General features: G+C 49.6%; 1 protein-coding gene across 14 annotated transcripts in view; it reads right to left on the minus strand.

Annotated features, from left to right (window-relative positions):
* UBAP2L (ubiquitin associated protein 2 like) overlaps window positions 1-22923 on the minus strand; it is a 45648-nt gene that overhangs the window by 15400 nt on the left and 7325 nt on the right. For 8 of the 14 annotated variants that reach the window (XM_033136407.1, XM_033136398.1, XM_033136402.1 and 5 more), the window contains exons 2-18: window positions 21059-21182; window positions 19284-19361; window positions 18917-19027; window positions 17377-17545; window positions 16429-16524; window positions 15018-15063; window positions 14712-14824; window positions 12769-12843; window positions 10476-10528; window positions 10287-10372; window positions 8063-8234; window positions 7675-7921; window positions 4754-5031; window positions 3326-3498; window positions 2424-2613; window positions 1087-1141; window positions 580-757 (exon numbers count right to left, since the gene is read on the minus strand). In XM_033136407.1, coding sequence (XP_032992298.1) covers window positions 580-757; window positions 1087-1141; window positions 2424-2613; window positions 3326-3498; window positions 4754-5031; window positions 7675-7921; window positions 8063-8234; window positions 10287-10372; window positions 10476-10528; window positions 12769-12843; window positions 14712-14824; window positions 15018-15063; window positions 16429-16524; window positions 17377-17545; window positions 18917-19027; window positions 19284-19361; window positions 21059-21142 — 2204 coding nt within the window. In that variant the 5' untranslated portion in view covers window positions 21143-21182. The remainder of the gene's footprint in view (window positions 1-579; window positions 758-1086; window positions 1142-2423; window positions 2614-3325; window positions 3499-4753; window positions 5032-7674; window positions 7922-8062; window positions 8235-10286; window positions 10373-10475; window positions 10529-12768; window positions 12844-14711; window positions 14825-15017; window positions 15064-16428; window positions 16525-17376; window positions 17546-18916; window positions 19028-19283; window positions 19362-21058; window positions 21183-22923) is intronic. The other 6 variants (XM_033136403.1, XM_033136400.1, XM_033136399.1 and 3 more) reach the window with 2 other exon arrangements.

The raw sequence follows: 22923 nt of genomic DNA on the forward strand, positions 1-22923 counted from the left end.
CTTGTTTTTAAATCAAATCGGCAGAAAAATGGAATAAAACTGAACACACGGCAGGCATGCAATGGTTGTTTTCTTAGGCACAAAATACAGATCCTCAACTTTAGAAGAAGAGGAGTTTGGATTTGATATCCCGCTTTATCACTACCCGAAGGAGTCTCAAAGCGGCTAACATTCTCCTTTCCCTTCCTCCCCCAAAACAAACACTCTGTGAGGTGAGTGGGGCTGAGAGAGACTTCAAAGAAGTGTGACTATCCCAAGGTCACCCAGCAGCTGCATGTGGAGGAGCGGGGAAGCGAACCCAGTTCACCAGATTACAAGTCTACCGCTCTTAACCACTACACCATACTGGCTCTGCAAAAGGAGGTTGCTAGCCCTCATGACTGAGCTTTAGAAAGCTGCCTTAGACAGAGTCTGGCCATTGGGCCCGAGGTCTATCAAATTCGAGGGGTGGGGAACAGAAGATATTCATCTCCTCACCCCTGACATTTGCCGTGGCACCAGGTGACTCAACTTCAAAGGAAAGCACACTATTTGGGGGGAAGGGGATCGGGGTCAGTTCTGAGGCCACCCTGCTGCTACCTGCTGTGCTGCGTGGTGGCCGTGCTGGGGAGCTCCTCCGTGTGGTTCAGGCTACTGAGCACCGAAGAGTGCTGGGTGGCCGTGGTAAGCAAGGATGCGGCGGACACAGTGTCGTTGAGAGGGGTCGCGATGCTGGGGGCAGAGGGGGAGTCCGATTTCACAGCGGGGCCTGCAGAACCTAGAGGGGGGGTGGGTTTGGGGGAAAAAATGAGAGAAATGCAGAGTTAAGGGGCAGATCACCCAAGCAAGACTTCTTCCCTCACTTGCAAAATTTGAAGCAGCATAGGAAGCAACGTTAAAACGCCAAGATACAACACACGTCAAGTCCAGCCCAGCGCCCTGTTCTCAAAGGCGCCAGCCACATGTCTGCTAGGGGGCGCCTGCAAGCAGGAGCAGAGTGTGCAGCAGGTTCGCCAACACTGCTTGCTGCACAAATTCTTTGCAAGCTCAGCTTGTTTCTTCGCCCCCCCCCCCGCCCAACCGCAGGCATGCTGGAGCGGCACTGACCTTCGGCTGTCTGCGTGGTCTGCAGCTGCGTGGGCGGCACCGAGCTGAAGCCGTTCTGAGAAGAGAAAGAGAGAGGAAAAGAGGAGTCAGCTGCCGTCGATACACACATTAGTTGCACAGATCAAGCACCTAAGAAGAAGAATCTCTCTCCAGAAGAAAACGCTCTAATAAGTCGTTTTTGGACATTACCTTCCTTAGTACAAACCGAAATTTCAGAAAGATTAGAAACAGAAATAGATTAACTGGAAAGGATGGATGCAAGGGTGCCAGAGAGGAGGTTCTAGCAGAGGACAAGACTCCCTCCAAAAAGGTTCCCATGGTGGAAGAGTTTCCTTCCCAGCCACACAACTAGACAGTCTGTCGCCCTCACAACTTCCAGGTAACGGCAGAGATAAATCTGCCTTCAACTACGAAAGTGCAATGTACAGGAGAGGGTAGCAGATTGCCCCATAAAAGGGAATCCACCCCCATGGTGACATCACCGGGCTCCTGGACTAAAATGAGATCTGCCCACCCCAGCCAAGTACCCTGCTCTCAGACACCTCCTTACTTTAAAAGACTAGGACCCGTTATACCTTTCTAGTAGCAATGCTCATCAGACAGCGGTCAAGCTATGAAGTCAATGGATGCTTTGAATGCGAGACCCAACAGCAGTCCCTATTCCCCATATTCTTTCTAGGCCAGGGGTGGGGAAGCTGCAGCCCTCCAGATGTTGCTTGGACTACAACTCCCATCATCCTTGACTGTCAATCCTGACGGGAGTTGTAGCCCCAGCAACGTCTGGGAGGACTGCAGTTTTTTGTCGGCTGTGGCCTGGGCTTTCCTTCTTCCCCTGAAGAAGAGCCCTGCTGGATCTAACCCCTTCTGGTCCGGCATCCTCTTGCCAACAACTGTCAGCCAGATGCCTCTGAGAAGACAGAACGTGGGAGATGAAGGCTACTGCCTCTGCCCCACACAGACTGGCAAGACTATAAGGGATAGACTGTCCCTAAAAATGGAGGGTTTCCTCTAAACATTGGAAGACCTCGCCTCTGAATTCGCTTAACCTTCTTTCAGAGTTCTCGAAACTTGCGAGGCAATTTCACGTTCTGTGAAGGTTCTATCCTAGTCCAAAAGAGACCACGTCTTGTGACAGAGAGTTCCACAGGCTGCCATTCTGATCATCATCGCTGTCATGTTGTTAATAAGGCCCCATCTTAACAGAGCACATGGTCTTCTAATGCAACACACAAGTAAATCACTCCCGTTCTCTGAGAAACGCAGAGGCGACCCGCAAGAAGGACGGGGGCATGAGATTCACACCCACTCAACACTAGCCACTCGGAAACAAAGCTTACCTTGGCCTGGGTCAAGTCTTTTTGGGGCGAGGAGGAAATGGAGTTTGGGTACCGCCGGGTCTGAGTGGATCTCTGCTCGTACAGTGGTCCCTGAGCGCTGTTCTGGGAGGTATATGTTGCTGTAGGCATGGTGCCGCTCTGGTAACCCGGCTCCTGGCTCTTATTGGACGAAATCGTGGACAGAGACTCGCTGCGGGTGGAGAAGGGTCAGGAGATTTAAGCATGCCAGCCCCCAATGGGCTCCTGCCAATGGATTGCAGAAAGAGGCTTCCACCAAACTAAGCCCCTTACAGCAAAATACACATCAGGAGGAGGAGGAGGAGGAGTTTGGATTTGATATCCCGCTTTATCACTACCCGAAGGAGTCTCAAAGCGGCTAACATTCTCCTTTCCCTTCCTCCCCCACAACAAACTCTCTGTGAGGTGAGTGGGGCTGAGAGACTTCAGAGAAGTGTGACTAGCCCAAGGTCACCCAGCAGCTGCATGTGGAGGAGAGGGGATGCGAACCCGGTTCACCAGATTACGAGTCCACCGCTCTTAACCACTACACCACACTGGCTCACCACCAGGAGGCTTAGTTTGGTCAGAATCGAGTCCACACTTCTAGAGTTAACACTAAACACATTGCTCCTGGTAAATGAGCCACCATAGATGCTAGAGGGCCATGAAAATTTGTGTCCTGGGTTTTTTAGATTCATCTACCCATGTACTATCTGATTGGTTGCCAGATGTGAAATTTACCGGCACTATTTTCAGCTCTCTTACCCCACTAAAGGGGTCTTTTTGCAGCCCAACATAGAGACGCCACTGAGGATTGTGCCTGGGACCGCCTGCTTGCCAAGCTGCCTCCCACTTAAGCTGAGATCCTTCCCCCAAATACAATGGCAACGGGCTCATCTCACCTTGCAGTACTCGTGTACAGGCTGCTCGGAGGCTGGCTGACGGCGGCGCTCGTCGCGGGGGCCGACTCGTACTCCGAGAGGACAGGCTCCGAACCAAACTGCAACGCCCCGAACTGCAAGTTGAGCCCAGAGATATCCGCAGAGCCGGGCATCTCCACTGCCAGAGCAGGAATCTGAGGAAGGAGAGGTGGCACGATGAGCTGCCGACGCGGCACATGCAACCTGAAAGCAGCTCTCCCGCTCTTGAACTGGCAAACCCTTAAGAGCGGTGGCTGCCAAGGCTTTCTACTTCCTTCTGTGGCAGAGGGTGTGCCTGGTTTTCAATGTCGCCTTTAGAGGCTCAGGGTTGTTGCATTTTTAAAAATTATCATTATCATTTAATTGCTAAAAGCGTGCCACGCTTCCAAGTCGCAACAACAAAAAACTAGTTTTAAAAGTAACAGGGTGTACGAAGAACTAAAAGCAACGAACGGCTGTATTATCAGCGTTCTACTTAGTAGTACAGCATATCGTTTCCCCGTGGATATATTAGGGGTTTGATTCAATTGCGTCCTCCTAATCTAATCATATTGAGCTGCCCTGAGATGTATGGGGATAGGGTGGTACACAAATTTAATCAATAAAATAACAAATAATCTAATGATTTTCACCACTGCCCGTTTTTCTTGTTCTTTTCAAAGATGGCAGAAGATGCATTTCTCCCACCCCTGTCAGATGCAAGGTCTTGAACAACAGAATCACAGAGCTGGAGGGGACCCCCGAGGGTCATCTAGTCCAACCCCCTGCAACGTAGGAAACTTAAGATTAAGAGTCTCATGCAGATGCTGGGGATTGGAGACCTTGTACACACAAAGCAGCTGCTGTACAACTGAGATTCCACCCTTCCCCAGTACAATATATTTGAGTTATCATCATCATCATTTATTTATACCACACCCATCTGGCTGGGTTTCCCCAGCCACTGGGCGGCTCCCAACAGAATATTTAAAACATGATGAAACGTCAAACATTAAAAACTAAACAGGGCTGCCTTCAGATGTCTTTCTAAAGGTCAGATAGTTGCTTGTCTCCTTGACATCTGATGGGAGGACGTTCTACAGGGCGGGCGCCACTGCCGAGAAGGCCCTCTGCCTGGTTCCCTGCAACCTCACTTCTCGCAGGGAGGGAACCAGCAGAAGGCCATCGGCGTTGGACCTGTGTCTGGGCTAAATGATTGGGGGGGGGGGAAGACACTCCTTCAGGTACACTGGGCTGAGGCCATCTACAGATTCAGACCACTGGGTCCACCCAGTTCATTAGAATACCCTCTGACGGTCCACTCCTGAGCTACGGGCCCCTTCCCGCTCACCTGCCAAGTTCATTGGGCCCTTTGGGGGCTTGCCTCAAGCCTAAGCCCCGCGCCGTGCAGGATGGGAAACTCCCGTGTACCTTTGATGTCAAGGACGCTTTCTTCTTCTGCTGCTTCATCTTCTGCTGGGCTGGCTGGGGGCTGGAGGACTGGTTGTCCGAGGAGCCCGGAGACATCTGGGGGACGGGGTTGGTTTTGCTGGCCAGGGGAGACGACGGAGGCGGGGGGGCCGTGACGGACGATGTCACCACAGGCTGCTTGTCCTGCAGGAACACTTCCATCATGGCGGAGGTGGGCGGGAAGGCCTGGCGCTTGGCAAACGGGCTGTGCACAGCGGATTCCGACGGGTTCTTCAAATCTGCGTGCCAGGGAGGGAAGGAGGGTGGTCAAGCCCAGGACAGGCAACTCCTAGTTCCTCCTCCCTACAAAGCATCTATGACCTTTGCTCCACCCACACCCACCTCTGGCTGCACCTATTATTAGCATGTGCCCCCCAGATGGTCCCCTATGAGGGCATGCAACCCCCAGGCTGAAAAGTTTCCCCAACCCTGCTTTTAGACACAGCGGGATTTGGAATAAGAACCTTGTTTGTTTGATCACCATGGGCGGTCAGTCAGCTATCACAGATGCAGGACTGAGTTTGCCGATGAAGCCAAGACTTGCTGTAGCATATGCTGTCCCCTCTTTATAGCTATGAGGGAGCCAGAAAGGGTCTACTGGTATGCAGCCCACCCTAAGGCAGGAGGGATGTGTGGATTTAAATCAGGATTTAAAAATCAGCGAGAAAATAAAGCACTCCGTTAGTGGTACAAATCCGACCACTAAACCCATGTTGATTTACGGTATTACTTTTACCAGGAATACTTGTTTTTATTAAAAAAATATGGCTTTTTTTAAAAAAACTAATTTCATAGCATACTTTAGCAGGCATTTCGAGGTAGGCATTTTATGGTGAATTTTAACTGACCTTATACTTGGTATGGTTATTCTTTTTAATGTTTACATACAACATACAAGTTCTGAATTATTATGTAATTGTACAGATACACGAAATAATGTTACAGAATCTATTGCTAAATTAAGAAGTGTCTACGGGCTGTCTGCTGTATGCAACACTAATCCTACTCATAGCAAACGCACTGCATAATAATGGAGATATTGGTCTCTTCTGCGTATGATTTTAGCTGGCAGCAATCTTAAGTTTGTAGGGAAGTGTGCAAATATTCAATTTTTTATGTTTTTATTTTCAAGGTACAGAAGTTAAATTTTGAGAAAACAATTGTTACAACAGTAAACAACAAAATAATTTGTCCTGAAGAAATTACCTTTTTTCATGCCATGTATAAAGTTTCATTTGATTACTCTAAGAAATCACACTGCATTTCCCCCATGAGTGCTAGGTAGATTCCTGCCACAGTCTGAACAATTTATGTATTCAGTAAACATTTGCCATCTGTTATAAAAGGAATGTGGATTGTGTTTGCCCTTTGTTGCTCTCACCTGGCATGTTAAGTTTCTCAGCCAATGCTGACTCTGTTAAACCAAGAATCAATATTCAACCCAACACTGGTTTTCCAACACCTGCCTATCTCCATATGGGCCGCAGTCAACAGAAAGGCTAAGAGGTGATTCTTTAGGATAATCATGAGCAGATGGGATCCTAAGCCCAAGCAGTGCTAGTGCAGGGGACATTTCTTTTTTCTTTTTTTTATAAGAAATTTATTGGTATTTAAAAAAGAATACAGAAAAAGAAAAGAAAAAATACAAACACAAGACTAACTACAAAATACAAAACAAAAAAGACTTATACAATACATAAAACACACCTAAAACCACAAAACACCTATTTAACTATTTTAAGCTTATTTAAAATCTTACTTGGGGGACATTTCAATTGTTTTGTTGTAGAGCTGCCTCAATTTACACTAGAATATGGCAATCTATTGTACACAAAAATGACGTGGGAAATGGAACTAGATGTGAAAATACCAAATAAAAAATGGAATGGCTTTCTGGTCTGGAAGTCCGTTGAAATCAGTTTCTGCAGAAATATTCATATTTGAGAAATGCTCAATTACACAGAAAAAAAGCCTCATTTAACTCGGTGTATCTGATAGAGGAACTAGTTCAGTTTAGTGATAAGTAGTAGGGCTAACATGCTTCCATTCAGATTACTGAAAATGAACCAATTATTGCTTAAGACAAAAAACTTAGCACTCATAATTCTTTAATAATATTTTTTAATTTTATTTTTTTTAATGCACCCTGGCCTCTAAGGTCAGTTCAAAGGCTCTGACAAACTGCATCACCAGAGGTGCAGAGCCAAAGTGTTTTAGTAGTTAAGAGTGCCAGACTTGGACCTGGAAAGATGAGGGTTCAAACATTCAACTTGCTGGTTGGGACCTTGGGCTAGTCACTGCCTCTCGGCCTAACCAGCCTCACAGAGTTGTCGCAGGGATTAAATGGGGGACGGGATGAGACAGTGTGCACCACCTGAAGCTCCTTGGAGGTAAAAGGAAGGTGGGATATGAATGCGAAATAAGTAAATGTTCTTTACAGATTCAATTCTTGCTGCTGTAGTGGTCAGATACGAGGGTAGGTATACAGTCGTACCTTGGTTCTCGAACTTAATCCGTTCCATGAGTCCGTTCGACTCCCGAAACCGTTCGAAAACCAAGGCGCGGCTTCCAGTTGGCTGCAGGAGCTTCCTGCACTCAAGCGGAAGCCAAGCCGGACGTTCAGCTTCTGAAAAACATTCGCAAACCAGAACACTTACTTCTGGGTTTACGGTGTTCAGAAGCCGATTTGCTCGACAACTAAGCCGTTCGAGAACCAAGGTACCACTGTACTGAGAAACAGTTATTACTCAACAAAAGATCCTCAAGCAGATTCAGAATTTGGGGGCATTCTGTGTAGCCCTGCCGGCGCTGTAACAGTGAATTGCGCATTCAAACGCTCTCGCCATTCGCAAGACCCCTCCAGCCTCCACTCTCCACCTTACCGTACTGCACGAGAGACGAGGAGTGGCTCGTGGTGCCGCTGTCCCAGGACGTGGCCGCGCTGCTGCTCCCGGATGGCTGAGGATGCTGAGCTGCCAGCTGAGCCAACGCCTGGGCGGTCTTGAACTGCTCCAGGAACTGCGAGCCGGTGGTGGTGGTGGCAGCAGCAGCGGAGGCGGCAACTGCGGTGCCTCCGCCGCCGCTTTTGGCCTCGCCGACGTCGCTGAACCCCTTCCCCAGCATGCTGACCTGAAACGGCAGGAAGGGAAGGCCGGCTGAAGCAGGCGCACGGCGGCTTTGGCTGGGCAAACAACACAGCAGCCACAGATGGGGACCAGGAGACCAAATTCTTCTCCATACAACACATGCGTGACTCTTCCTTTTCCTTACCATGCCGTGGTGCGGGAAGGTGTTCCCCGAACTCGGCTGGGATATAGGAGCCTGCTTGGAATTGCTGAACACCAGCGGCTGGCTGAGGGCAGGCGCCTGCGAGGAATCCAGGTTGGGCGACTCGTTCTCCAGAGAAGAAGGGGTCTTTCCTAGCAGCACAGCAAGGTCGATTCTAGGAAGGAGGCAGATTGTCACCGTGAGCTGAGCGTGAGGTGGGGGGAGTGGCCTGGCCGGCCCACCACTGTTCCTGCGCCAAAAGGGATGCCCCATGCCAGGGCTAAAGATAATGAAATGAATTTCAATGGGGACAAATGTCAGGTTCTGCACTTAGACATGAGGAACCAGCTGCATAAATGTAAGATTGGGGGGGGGGGGACACTTGGGTTTCCAGTAGTACTTGTGAAAAGGGTCTAGGGGTCTTTAAGTAGACCACAAACTGAGCATGAGTTCACAGCAGCAAAATAAGCCAATGCTATTCTGGGGTGCATCAACAAAAGCAGGCTTCCTCAACCTCGGCCCTCCAGATGTTTTGAGACTACAATTCCCATCATCCCTGACCACTGGTCCTGCTAGCTAGGACTCATGGGAGTTGTAGGCCAAAAACACCTGGAGGACCAAGGCTGAGGAAGCCTGAACAAAAGTATAGTGTGCAAATCTGGGGTGGGGGGGTACTGCTCTATTCTGCCTTGGTCGGGCCACACCTGGGGCTCCGTGTTCAGTTCTGGACACTGCAGTTTAAGGATGTTGACACGCCGGAAGGTGTGCAGAGGGGGGCAATCGAGATGACGAAGGGCCTGGAAACCAAGCCTTATGAGGAACAGTTGAAGGAACTGGGTATGTTTAGCCTGGGAAAGAGGAGACTGAGAGGAGATATGATACCTATCTCTTTTAACTATCCCAAGGGCTGTCACATCCAGGATGGAGCAACCTTGTTGCAAGAAAGGAGATTCCAACTAAACACCAGGAAGAACTTTCCGACGGTAAGAATTGATCGACAGTGGAATGGGCTCTCGGGAGGTGGCGGAGCCTCCTTCCTTGAAGGTTTTTAGCAGAGGCTGGATGGCCACCTGTCACATATGATCTAGCTGAGATCCCTGCATTGCAGGGGGTCGGACTAGATGACCCTCGGGGTCCCTCCCAACTCTACAATTCTATGTGATCTGCTTGTGCACAGAATTACTGTGCAGTGTAGAATCAAGCAGGGTTGTCAGAGGAACCTGGGCATACCAGCAGGCTGCTGAGGTGGCTGGACGCCATCTGATGCCGCCTGTGCCAACATGACACCCTCCAGATGTTTTAGACTACATTTCCCAGCAGCCCCCGTTAACCCATCCATTGGTGGAGGCTGCTTTAGTCTCTGATCTGGCATCCACGGTGGATTTGCTTGTGTTCAGTGCATGCTACGGTATGGTCCTGGGAAGCAGATGCACACAGAAACCAGGGCACAAAAGACCTTACAACTCGGGGAGAAAGTTGTGGGTTTTGTGTCGGGGTGGGTTTTTTGCTTTTTCAGGCAGAGGGAAGCCCCTTCTGGGGGCCACATCGTAGAGCTTGGGCAGGGCCAGAGGCGAACGTGGACAGAGCAAGGAATGTGCATTTTCCCTCTGTGCAGCAGCCTAGTTTTGACACATGCACCCCTCTCTCTATCCTCCATCCTGGGAAGCAAAAAAGCTTTATCAGAGCTCAAGGACACATTCCAGCCAGACAAACAACTCCCAAGAAGAGCGCAAAGTGAGGAATGTGCCTCTGGATGTTGCGCAACCTGGGGTGTGTGTGTGTGTGTGTGAAAGAGTCCCAAGGGCCAGATGGAGAGGACTCAAGAACTGCATTGGTAGGAGCCAGTGCAACAATCGGTAGGAGTCAGCTGGGGGGGGGGGGAGTGGGCGAGAACACCCAGAACAGTGCCATGGGGCAGTGAGGGAAGCAGTGAAGTTGTTCTGTCTGGCAAGCAGAACTGCTTCCGCTGACGGAAGAATCATAATAGCCTCTTGAATTCTTCCCAGGTTGGCCTGACACAGCCCTGCCTGACCTCATACTGGCCAGGGCTGAAGTGAGTTGTAGAGTCCAGCAACATCTGGAGGACCACAGGCCTGTCTGCCACATCCTGGGATAGGGCAACGGCTGTTTGCTTTATTCCCCTGCTCTCTCCCCCAGCCCTGCCGCCAAAAAAGAAACTCATTTCTAAACTGAAACCCAGCTACTGTGGCAGGCGCAAATGGAGCACCTCTGTCCAGCCGTGATGGTCACATTTTCCGCAGGCAGAGGCACAGAGGAGACGTTGGAGGCAGTGAAGATCTTGGTCTCTGAAAGCTGGGGAAGGAAAGGAGAGGCAGGAAGTTAGGGTACTCCCAAGTTGGAGAAGTTAAAAGCACACACAGAAAGGGAAGCTACGCAAGAGCTGGGGTGTACCTACATCTTCATTCCAGTCCTCGGTCCCCCATTCCTCCGTTGCCGTCCTCCACGCACCTGGCAAAGAACAAAACAGAGAGGGAGTTTGGTACAAGCGGATCCTCGGTGCTTCCCGGAAAAAAGGGGGTGATTTTCAAGAGGCACTGCAAGCAGCAAAGCAGGTTGGTGCCCCTCGCCCAGAGACAGACACAAGCATGGGGTGGGGGGAAGGGGGAGAGGAGGGAAAATATGGGCACACCATGCAAGCTCCCCCCACCCACTGAACACCAAGGCAAAGAGGCTGGACCCTGGAATCACTGTGGGTGAAAGAGATGTCTTCCTTGACCTGTCCTGAAACTCTCTTCCCTTAGGAATGACGGACAGCGCTAGTGATGTTCTACATGCCCCCTGCCCAGTTCCACACCTCTCTTGCAAACAAACATGGCATCTCTCTGCCCTGCCCATTCCTCCTCCTGCCACTGCCCCTCCCCAAAGTCCTGCAAAAGCCCGATTTTCCCAGAAGATCACCGCCACCAGGTTAGGATCTGTGCAAAATGGTCAAGTCAAGGGAAGTTTTCGTTTGTGCTTACGTGTGTGTTTTGTACAGATTTATTTATTCAGGCAATTTATAAACTGCTTAATTACAACAGTCTCTAAGCAGTGTATAAATAACTCTATACTATACGATGCTCGTGCATCCTGCAAGAGACTCGCTGAGGTGTCTCCCCCTGCAAAAATTTGCTTTCAGCTCTATGAAAGCGAAGGCGGGTCTTTTACCGTCTCAAAGAGGCCGGTTAAGAAAAAGCTGAATCAAGCAAAGATACATTTCTTTCCCATGTTTTAAGGTTACTTTTACTAAATAAAAAAGCCACACACACCCCGCCCCATGCTGCTGTTCAGGTCACTTCCCTGTTCCTTGAAATCCACTACACCCCCAGCCACGCTTCTCAGGCATGAAGCTCGTTGAGAGACCTTGGAGCAGTCCCACACTTTCTCTCTCTCAGTCTAATCCAGGTGCATAACCTCTGAGGTCTCCCAACTCCCGTCAGCTCCAGCCAGCACGGCCAAGGGCCAGAGATGATGCAAGCTGGGAGTCCTGCCTCCCACCTCCCCCATCTGCTCTGGGGTTTCTCCCAACCCCCCCCCCCCCCACAAAAAAGCAGAATGAGGGGGGCGTGCCAGGAGAAATTCTGCTGGGTAAGCTCGAGCGGTTTTAATCGCACAAGACCTTCGCTAGATTCAACACCCTGCCAGCATTTACCAAATCTGCAGAAGTCTGCACAGACTTGGTCCCTGGATGGCTAGCAAACCAATAGAAGGCTATTGGTGAGTTTTTAAGAAGTTGCAGAAGGGGATTAACTCAGGATTTCTTCACGGTCAAGGCGCAACTAAACTGTCTTCAGTGATCCCAAGTCTGCGCTCTTGCTTAAGAACATAAGAAATGGCCGCGCAGGATCAGACCAAGGCCTTGCCCAACTTTCTCTGCAAGAAATCTCAGCCACCTGCCAGCAGCCCACCAGGAGATTGTAAGAACCCACCAGCGTAGCTGTCAACTTTTCCCTTTTCTTGCGAGTAATCCTATTCGGAATAAGGGAATTTCCTTTTAAAAAGGGGGAAAGTTGACAGCTATGCACCAGTGTTAGCTACCCACCAGTTGAAGCTGCAAACAAACCATTTGTAGAGCTTGAGGCAGCTAGGAAGGAAGGCGCTGCAGCAGAAATTGTCTCATCATTGGCTCCTGAGCAGGCCAATTAGGTGGAACCTCTGTGTTTAGAGGCAGTGTATCTGTGGATGCCAGATACTGGGGGACTGTCACCTTCAGTCCCACTTATGAGAGTGACAACTAGCTGGTCCCCCCCCCCCCCGAGAAATATAGATGGACTCCTTGGTCTGAACTGACAAGGCCATTCTGAGCTTATGTCCCAAGGATGTTTGGCCTTCGAATCAAGATGCAAGAGCTTTGAAGAGCCAGGAAAGGGGAACCACAACAGGGGAAGCCACAGCTGGGGGAGGGTGCAATCAAAACAGCCAGGAAAGCAAACTCATCTCCCCCCACCAAACAAAGAAAAACACACACATGAAAGCCCAAACCCCGCTTCCCCTTAAACACACAGGGGGGTGGGGAAGGCGGGGGGGTGGGGGTGTCAGTGTTAGTAAAAGCACAGGCAAGAACGTACACATATTCATTAAATGAAGCCAAATCAAGATGGAAAGAGATGGAGGAGGGCAGGGGTTGTGGAGTGGGAGGAACAAGACAATGACATATCCACAGATATATTCCAACTTATAAATAAAGAGATCCCGGGCAATTAGTGCACCTGGATTTCTCGTACCAGGAGCAGTGTCAAATTTTCGGGGATAATTTGACCCCTCACCCCTAATGTAATCAACTCCTGAAAAGAAACAGAAAAAAGAAAAAGGAAAAAAAACAAAGAACGGGGTAAAAACAGTGGAAACAGTTTCGTATTCTAAGAAATGAGAAAAGCGAGGCGATTCTGCCGCTGCTGCCGCCACCCCCTTCCCCACCCCAGGACTACTCTGCCGCCCACCATACCTGTGGATATTGTTAAAATTAAACAAAATATACTTAATACTACAAACTAATCATGGGAGTATGAAATGAGGAGTGCGTTCTGTAAACACTGTGGACAAGTAAACCCTCCTTGGGGGCCAGTGAAAAGGGTGGTCCCTTTCCAGCGACAACTTTTAACAGTCCCCCTTTCTTAGCTCAGGACACACACAGAACGGCGAGATCTACTTTCAAGAGAAAAGTTAAGACACTGCAGTTCTCTCCCTAGTTCTACGTTTCTACTGCACATCAAGGTAAGGGAACCTTCCCTCAAAAACCTCAAGAGGTCTTTTTGTCCAAGCAGGGAGACATTATTGTCTTCTTCTAAGGAGGAAGGCCACAGCTCAGAGGGAGGGAGCTTTTGCTTTGCACGCAGAAGGTCCCAGGTTCAATCCCCAAGGGAATTTCCAGGTAGGACTGGCAGAAAGGCACCCCTCTGCCTGAGACCCTGGGGAGGTGCCTGCCAGTCAGTGTATACAGTACTGAGCTAGATGGACCAGGATTTCCCAAACTTGGCTCTCCCAACTGTTTTTGGGCTACAATTCCCATCATCCCTGACCACTGATCCTGCTAGCTAGGGATGATGGGAGTTAACAGTCCAAAAACAACTGGAGACCCAAGTTTGGGAAACTCTGGTCTTCTAAGCCATTACAAGGCAGCTTCCTGCATTCAACACTTCAGTTTCCTGAAGTTATGCTGCTGCTGAAAGAGATGAAAAATGTGTGCAATGGAGCGGTGGGTGGGTGATTATTTCTCTTCCCTCTCAAAAGCTTTGGGAAACCTTCATTAAAATCATAGGCTGGCAAAACCAACTCACTCCTGCCCGGTAGAGGTTAACCACCACACCCTAAAGACCAGGGGTAGCTGATGGGATGCACTCAGATGATGCTGGGACTCCCAGCTCCCATCAGCCTCAGCCAGTGAGGGAAACTCAGGGAAGATGGGAGCTGTGAGTCCGGCAGACTGCAGGGTGCCACAGGCTCTAGGACTTGCCAGGGAAACCCTCAAACTCCAACGCAACTTTCCCCACAGGTTTTGCAATCGAAAATACTAAAACGGATCAGAAGCGCTTAACGTGGATTGCAACCGCGACCCCAAAGCAGTTTTAAACTGAAATAAAACCAGCTATTTTTTACAGCATCAAGCACAAGTAAAATGGCTGGGTTTGAGCCCATGATGGGGCAACTGGATAAGCATTAAGTGGCTCTAGGTGGCAGAATTGGATGACTTCAATCACACAGGAGCATGGCGGGTCATCGCTCAGCGGCAGGGCAGGTGCTGGGAATGGTGGTTCTCCCCCCACCCAGTCTCTATTTAAAACAGTGTATTTCAAACTTGGGTCCCCAGCTGTTGTTGGGCTACAATCCCCATCATCCCTGACCACTGGGGTCCTACTAGCTAGGGATGATGGGAGTTGTGTTCCCAGCTGCTGTTGGACTACAAGTTTGAGCAGTGCTGACATAAAGGGATCTCTGGGGAAGATGTCTACCTGCAACACCCAGACTGCTGTTGCCAAACAGCCTAGACAACGCTGGGATGGCCGGGCCAACAGGCTGACTTGATAAAATGCAACCCTTTATGTTGAAGAAAGGCAAGCTGTATGGAAGGGGACCCCACTTGTTGGCCTTTTTACTGACAGGAGCTGAACTCTGGTCCCCAACTGCGGCAGCACAAAGCGCCCAGGTCACTTACTCGTGCCGTCGTCCGGCTCAAAGCTCCCGGTGTTGTTCCATGTATTGCTGTTACTGTTCCCGTAGCCTTCTTCCGTGCTCGTGGGCTCGGCATAGTCCGCGGGGTTGAAAGTTCTGGAAGACAGGGCGGGTGAGGAAAGGGGAATTTGAGCGTCCATCTCAAGGACACGTCTGTCCTGTTTTGCCCCTTTTGTCTCTTCCCTCCCCCTCTCCAGGTCATAGATGTGTGTCATCTGGTCACAGATAAACTCCCTAGCTCTGCCCACCCGCCCAAGAACAGAGTTTAGACAAAGGCTGTGAAACTTACCCCATGCCTTGGGCTGAAAACCTTCCTCCCCGCCTTCCAGATCCACCTGCAACAACAAAACAACAACAAACAGGCAGCTTTAAACCTTACCGGACCTGGGATGCACCTCTAGGAAAACTAAACCAGATTTTAAAAAGTCTTCTATCTGATTTTTAGGGTGGCCACATAAAAGGAGGAAACATGAGCAAAGAAGTTTGCCATACTGGGATGTTTCTGCTGATATTTATTCCCCAACCGCACCTCACCCTGGCCTTAATCAGAAATCTGTTCACCCATCTCTTATTTTCCCCACCAATTTCACTCCTTTGAACCACGGATGGGACTACAACTTCCATCATCCATCACTGATATTGGTTGGGGACAATGTAAGTCAGCCCCCAACAACTTGGGGGGGGCGGAGACAGAGGGCCCCCCCCCAGCCTTGCTTTAAAGCAAAACAAAAATGAGCCTGCTTGGCAGGGGGTTGGACTGGATGGCCCTTGTGGTCTCTTCCAACTCTATGATTCTATGAGCCTACTGATACAACCACCCACCTTGTAGGTACCAAGTTGAGACTGAGAGCTGGACTAGTGCCAGAGTTCAAATCCACACTGAAGGTGGGAGAGCTTGGGATATTCTAGATGTGGAGAACCTGCAACCCTCCGGTTACTGGGCTCCCAACTCTGACCATCTGCAGCAGGCATGGCCGAAGGCCAGGGCTGAGGGGCACTGCGGCCCCCAGAAGGTTCCCTATGCGGGAATGAAACTTCCAGGCTGAAAAAGCTTCCCCTGCCTGGTTTCAGGTGCAGTCGGATTTGGAATCAAACACCTTGTTTGTTTGATCACCGGAGGCGGCCAGTCCGCTATCACAGCTGCAGGACTGAGTTGGCCAACGATGCCAAGACTTGCTGTAGCATACGCTGTCCCCCCTTTATAGCTATCAAGGAGCCAGAAAGGGTCTACTGGTATGCAGCCCACCGTACGGAAGGAGGGATGGATTCAAAGCAAGGCGCTTTAAATCAGGATTTATTTATTCTTTGTCTGTCCTGAGTCTTCCAACAATCATTTGATGAGACTGAATTCTAGCGCTAAGAGAGGGAAACTTCTCTAGATCAACTTCCTCCACACCATACTTAATTCTATACACCACTCAATCACCTAGGTTTTAGCCTGATTTTATGGTCTTACAAAAAGTGCATCTGATCCATCCTGTTTTCAAAGCGGACAATCTAAGTAACGGAAGCCTGGAAGTCTCACTTTCCACACTTGATTCCCAGAAACTGGTATCAAGAGACACCCTGCCTCCGACTGTATGGGGAGAAAACAGCCATCGTGCCTAGTAGCCACTGGCAGCGGTATCCCCCACGATAATTTACAGTCCTCTTTGTAAAAGCCATCCAGGTTAGTGAGCCACCTCCCTCCCCTCTCTCACCTCTGCCTCGCCCGCGGCCTCGTCGCCCTCTCTCTGTGCCTCTTCCAGTGGGGCCGGCTGTCTTGCCACTGTCCAGTCCATTCTCCTGGCCCCGAACTGGAAGACAAAAAAATGCACTAGTAAGTTTCCAGCATGTTTGGGGGGGGGGCCCCCGCAAAGCTCAAGTGCAGTGCTGAATGAATTGAGGATTCTTGAGCGACCTGCAGTGGAGCTGGCAGAAGCTGAACTGGCCAAGGGGTTGCCCTGCCCACCAGGTGCACCCTCTCGGAAATTCTACCTCTTGCCAGGGGACAGGTGGGCAGTCACAATCCACACATGACCCCCTTCCTCTACTGCAGGAGAAGCAACCCACACCACTCCGTTCCAGTTTTCCCAGCCCTGCCCTGCAATATGCTCGTGTCTAAATTTTGCAGACTCAGCGCCATCAATTTCCCTTGAGCGTCTTTAGTACGAATCATCTGAGCTTTTAAAGGAATGGAGGTATGTGGTCTTCAGATGCAAATAAAGTACAACCCATAGGATGTGAAACAGATGTTGCAAAAGGGGTTGGGTGGTCTTTTAAAGAAGCTACAAACACCCAAGCAAAACACACCTTCACGGTTGGCTTGTGAAACGGCATTTGTATAAACAGGTCTCAATTTAAAAAAAAACAAAAAACCCTAAGGATCCCGATTACCCCAAACACCTGGATATTTGAAACATTTTGTTGCCTCCCAAGCAGGGTTAACTATTAAAAAAGCAAAACAAACCCAAGTGTGGAGCAGGAATTCAAAATGTGATTATTTTTCAAGCTCCGTGCACGGCAATTCCAGGTACAACAGGGAAGCCATAACTGCCCCCACGCTGCACATCTCTGGCCGTGAGGTTCTAACCATCTGCTACCTTTCCTCTCGTCTCGTTGCCCCACCCCACACCGCCAGCTATTCCGCACAAAGTCGCGACTCGTACACTCTCTTCCGCGGCTCGTCCCTCGGCCCCTTCTTGGCAATCCGCCTCGTCGCCGGCTGAAGTCCCGCTCCCTCTCTCGGTTCTCTTTGCTTTCTTCGCTGGGTTCCGTCTGCCCGCTGTCTTTCTGTCCTGAAACCCCCTTCTTCTTCCCAACCATCTCCCAGGAGTGCTGCGAAGGGAGAGGCAAGATTTATTTCCACTCTCCATGCACGTAACACATGTTCAATTTCAGAGGTGCATGCAAGAAACATTCTACAGGTTTCATTGAAGTCGGTCATGGTCATCGCAAGATCTGGGCCTGGGCCGATGAGCAGGTGAGTCATCCTCAGTCTTCTCAGGTTGGGGGTAGGAAACCTGTTTCTTCCCAAGGACCACATTTCCGCCTGGGGAACCTTCCGAGGGCCACATGTCAGCGGTGAGGCAAAAGTGGGTACGCAATAAATGTACAAACACATCCCTCTCTGTCACCCAAACAGATGAGAGGCATTATCAGAGCTCAGGGACACATTCCAGCCACCCACAAATGCTTGGGATGCCAAGCAGGGCTAGGGAGCAGTTTGGCCTGGGACGTGTTCCAAGGGCTAAGTCAGGGGCCTAAGGCCCGTGGGCCGGATGTGGCCCAATCACCTTCTCAATCTGGCCCACGGACAGTCTGGGAATCAGCGAGTTTTTACATGAGTAGAATGTGTCCTTTTATTTAGAATGCATCTCTGGGTTATTTGTGGGGCATAGGAATTTGTTCACCCCCCCAAAAAAAAAATATAGTCCGACCCCCCACAAGGTCTGAGGGACGGTGGACTAGCCCACGGCTGAAAAAGGTTGCTGACCCCTGGGCTAAGCCATGGGTAGGCAAACTAAGACCCGGGGGCCGGATCTGGCCCAATCGCCTTCTAAATCCGGCCCACAGACGGTCCAGGAATCAGTGTGTTTTTACATGAGTAGAATGTGTCCTTTTATTTAGAATGCATCTCTGGGTTATTTGTGGGGCATAGGAATTCGTTAATTCCCCCCGCCTCCCCCCCAAAAAATATAGACCGGCCCCCCAAGGTCTGAGGGACAGTGGACCGGTCTCCTGCTGAAAAAGTTTGCTGACCCCTGAGCTAAGCGGAGAGGCCAGGAGTAGGGCATGCAGCCCCTCGGGCAGCTGTTCTCCCTCCCTGCCTTAGCCCCACACTTTAAACCACAGAATCCTACACAGATTTTATAGTGCCCCATGACCTGACTTTTCAACATCTCCCCATAGCGGATCTACCTCGCTCTGACAGCTTTTCTCCTGGGTCTCTCCCTCTCTCCTTTCAAACTCCCATCAGCTGCAGTCAACACAGCCAGTCATGAGGGATGATGGGAATTGTAGTCTAGCAGAGATAGGAGAATGGGGCATGCCTTGAGCTGCCTCATCTTCTGAGACATGGGTTCTACACACGGGCTGCCCTTCTCCCCTCCCCAACACTACTCCCTTCGCCCAGCAGAGAATAAAAACAGGCCTTTGCAAACCGCAACTCCACTCTGCTAACCGAGCCCCGCAAAGCCGCAGATTTACCGTGTCCGGGTTGCCTTCCAACAGCACATTGATGGCTCTGTTGACATCCCCATTGCAGTCGTGCAAGGCGATGACACACTCATCCTGGTTCTTCCCCGTGATGTCGATCAGCTGCCAAGGGAGAAGCAACAAAGCATAAGGTCATCCGTCGACTTGGCTGGGAACTGTCACCAGTTACGGGACTTCAAACCCTGAACCCGAGTGCCTCCCGCAAGCTATCCAAAGCAGCCATGAGTGTGTCCATCGTGTTCCTCTCTCCCAGGAGACATCAAAGACAACTGGTAGGGCAATGAGTTAAAAGGCACACTCTCCTTGGAGAAACAGTCTTCCCCTCTCCTCGCGTCCTCCAGCATCCCAGAAAACTTACTTGTTTCACTTTCTCCTCAAAGTCAGCATCGTTGTGGTCGGATATCATCTGTGCAAGTCGGATTTGCTCTGCAGTGGCCTGTGGAGACAAGGGCCAGAGGTGGGAGTGTTAGAATGAAACAGGGCAGAAAGACAACAAGTTAGCCCTGTAAGTGGGGCATCTGGCCGGGAGCAGGGAAGCTGCCTGAGTAAAGAATGAGCTGGACACTGCCATTCGCTCTGCCCTCAGATCTGAATTGGGTACTTCCAAGGCCAGGCAGCCACAGACATCAGCGAGGGAGGAGGCCAAAGCCACGAAGCTCCCACCATCAAGTTACAAGGGAAGAGCTGCGCAAAGCCCTGCCCTACTGCCTTAGACATTTATCACCTGCTCAGCTTCCAGAGCTGATAGGGAGGAATTTTCTCGTACAGACACTCAGAATCTGCATAGACCCAACTATGTCACTACGCTATTCAGAACTGTAACTTTAAGAATTTGCACCTGAGCTTGCTTCTTCTCTCCCTAACCCTTGTCTTAAGATTGTAAACCCAAGGAGCAGGGACTGGTTTGTGTAAGCTGCTCTGCTTTTTGGCTAAGAAGCTGGGTACAAATACACTGGGACCAACACTGAGAGTCCAGGGGTAGGCAACCTAAGGCCTGTGGGCCGGATACAGCCCAATCGCCTTCTAAATCTGGCCTGCGGACGGTCCGGGAATCAGCATGTTTTTACATGAGTAGAACGTGTCCTTTTATTTAAAATGCGTCTCTGGGTTATTTGTAGGGCATAGGAATTTGTTCATTCCCCCCCCCCCTAAAATATAGTCCGGCCCACCACATGGTCTGAGGGACAGTGGACCGGCCCATGGCTGAAAAAGGTTGCTGACCCCTGACTGAGACTAACACACTGGCACTAAGACTGAGAGGTTTTAGTCCTCAGTTAAGGGTGAGGATCCAGAGTGCAGTCTAAAGTAGGGATGAGACGTATTTAAATTCTCTCTCATCACGTCACCCAGTCGTCTGTTCTGATCTCTGTTAAACAAGGATAAAGGCTTGTTGCGGGTATCAACGTAAGAACTCAACTCCTCTACGTTCACCTCTCTTAATAATTTGGTATTAATTTTCTATTTCTTATACATATCAATAGCACAACATGCTTCCATGGAACGCAGATTAATAGATTTATGGAAAAGCAGAGGTTCTGGAACAGAAAGGATAAGATATTGTCCCCTTTTGCAGTCTCTCTTCCCCTCTTTGTGTCACAACTGGGGGGAAACCCAAACATTTGAAAACTGTAATAAAAACGAATAATACAAAATATAACAAGGTGATCATAAGGGATAAAGCCTGCATATACAGGCAACTGGTTGGGCTTAGCAAATGGAGGTGGTTTCAAAAGCCTTTCACTGCCCAGGCAACCAGATGTTTTATCCAGATATCCCAACAAGTTCAGCAGTCAGCGGCTGGGAAATTAGCCCTTTCACCTGCCACACTTATCAAGAAAGTTTGAACACTGTTTTCTCTTTAAAAAGGTAGAAGCGTAAGAAAAGTCTTCCCTTCTCCTTCCGATTCTTCCTGTGTTTGCCCACAAAGCCAGAACTTTGCCTCAGCTCTTAAGCATGCAAGCTTAAGAGCAGCCCGAAAGGGTGCGGAGTTTTCCTTTGTCTCGTGGGAAAGACGTTAGGCCAGCGCGATCTTAGTCACAACGGAAAAAAGGAAAAGGTGAGGGAGCCAAGAGGACTCCTCCCCTCCCAAAGCCAACTGGTTTCCATGGACACCCTGCCCTGCTCCGCCCTCACCTGTGGCCTCTGTTTGTGCTGTGCCTGGTTCTGCGTCTGCTCCCAGCTTCCCCGGGCTCGGTTAGTGCCCACCGATGTCATCATTTACAGTATATACAAATAACAGTATTTACAAGGTAGAACTCTGTGGAGTAGAGAGAAGAAGAAAAGGGTTTTTTTTAAAGGATACGAGCAAGCAGATGGCCCAGCCACATTTTGCCGACACATTCCCTTTTGTGATTAACATGGAAGAACCAACCGCTGATCCCTTAAGTCAAGGGGTCAAATATTCCTTCTCCCAGTTCTGCCCCACCTCCCGGTATAAAATGCCTTCTTAAAACCATCTGCTTGTGAGGACTCGCATCTCCCAGGAGCAGAGTCCACTCCTCAAATCCCTCAGACGCTACTCCAGTTCTCAAAGGGGAGAGTTCCGAGCTGGTTCTCAGCTTTGGGTGAAAAAGCCTTTGACAAAACCCATCTCCTCAAGGAAAGTTTCCATGACCAATGGAAAGTTACAGGTTGGTGTTGCAACAAATAAAGAAAAAAGGGAACTTTGACAAGTTGGCATCTCAGAGCAGGGCAGTGACTTTCTCCAGCTGAGATGCATCCAGCAACCCTCAGTGCTGGTCACCAGGGAGTCGTCTTCGCAAGATCAGAGTTTGAAGCGAGGGCTGAATCAGGGTCTTTCCTGGTCCTCGGGCTCAGATTGTGGCCCCAAGACCACACCAGTTTTCAACAAGAATGAAGCCAAGCTTTATAAAGTGGCAAGAGGGGGTCCTCATAAATCTGTGCATAAAAACAGTGGCACAAACACTCTGGAAATTTGTACCCTTGCAGATGCATTTAACCAAGAACGCCTACGAACGCAAGGGATCAGAGACAGCATACATTTCACAAAACCCACACCTATTAAGTGTGAGGGGAGGACCATAGCTCAGAGGCACCAGCTTCAATCCCTGGCATCTCCAGGTCGTGCTGGGAAAAGGCTCCCTTACCTGAAATCCTAGAGAGCTGCTGCCTGTCCTGTACTGGCAGATGGGCGGGGTACAAATCATAAAATAAAATAATAATAATAATACTGATCTGGATGAGCTAATGACCTGACTTCCTAAGTTCATTAGTGGGTTATTATTCACAGTGGCCAATGCTGACCAAATCAGATACAAAGAAATCCAATTACAGGTGGGTAGCCGTGTTGGTATGCCATAGTCAAAACAAAATAAAAAATTCCTTCCAGTAGCACCTTAGAGACCAACTAAGTTTGTTCTTGGTATGAGCTTTCGTGTGCATGCACACTTCTTCAGATACGTTGGTGATACGTTCAGATAAAGAAATCCAACTAAATGATGGGTTCTATTAGAAATGATCATTCTCCCCCCCCCATGAGTTAACAAGACTTTTTCATCAGTCTCCCCCTCCCCGTTAAATAAAAAAAAAACTGCTTGGGAGAGTAAAGGGGCCCTGAAGCATGACCAGATTTTATACTAGGTGATGCAAGGGAACAGAAACAACAGAAATATTGGTATTTTTTATTGCAGTAGGGATGAGGACAAGGAAACTTTTGCAATTCAAGGGCCACATTCCCTCACAACCTTCCAGGGGCCACATGTGCAGGGCCAGAGGAAGATATGGGCAGAGAAACACATGCAACTGTTAACATTATATCGGGGACAAGGAGACATTTTGAACCCTAGATGCTACTGAATTACAATTCCCTAACCACAGGTGTGCTGACTGGGGCTGATGAAAACCGAAATCTAACAACCTCTGGAGGGCCAAAGGCGTTATACGGTAGGTGACAGTCCAGCCACACAAGAACTAAAGATTTCTACACACCATTCTATATTCAGCTAAGCAAGAAGTATTGCCACAGTTAAATGGTACAT

The sequence above is a fragment of the Lacerta agilis genome, chromosome 17 (genome assembly GCF_009819535.1).
Source record: "Lacerta agilis isolate rLacAgi1 chromosome 17, rLacAgi1.pri, whole genome shotgun sequence".
Classification (NCBI taxonomy): Eukaryota; Metazoa; Chordata; class Lepidosauria; order Squamata; family Lacertidae; genus Lacerta; species Lacerta agilis.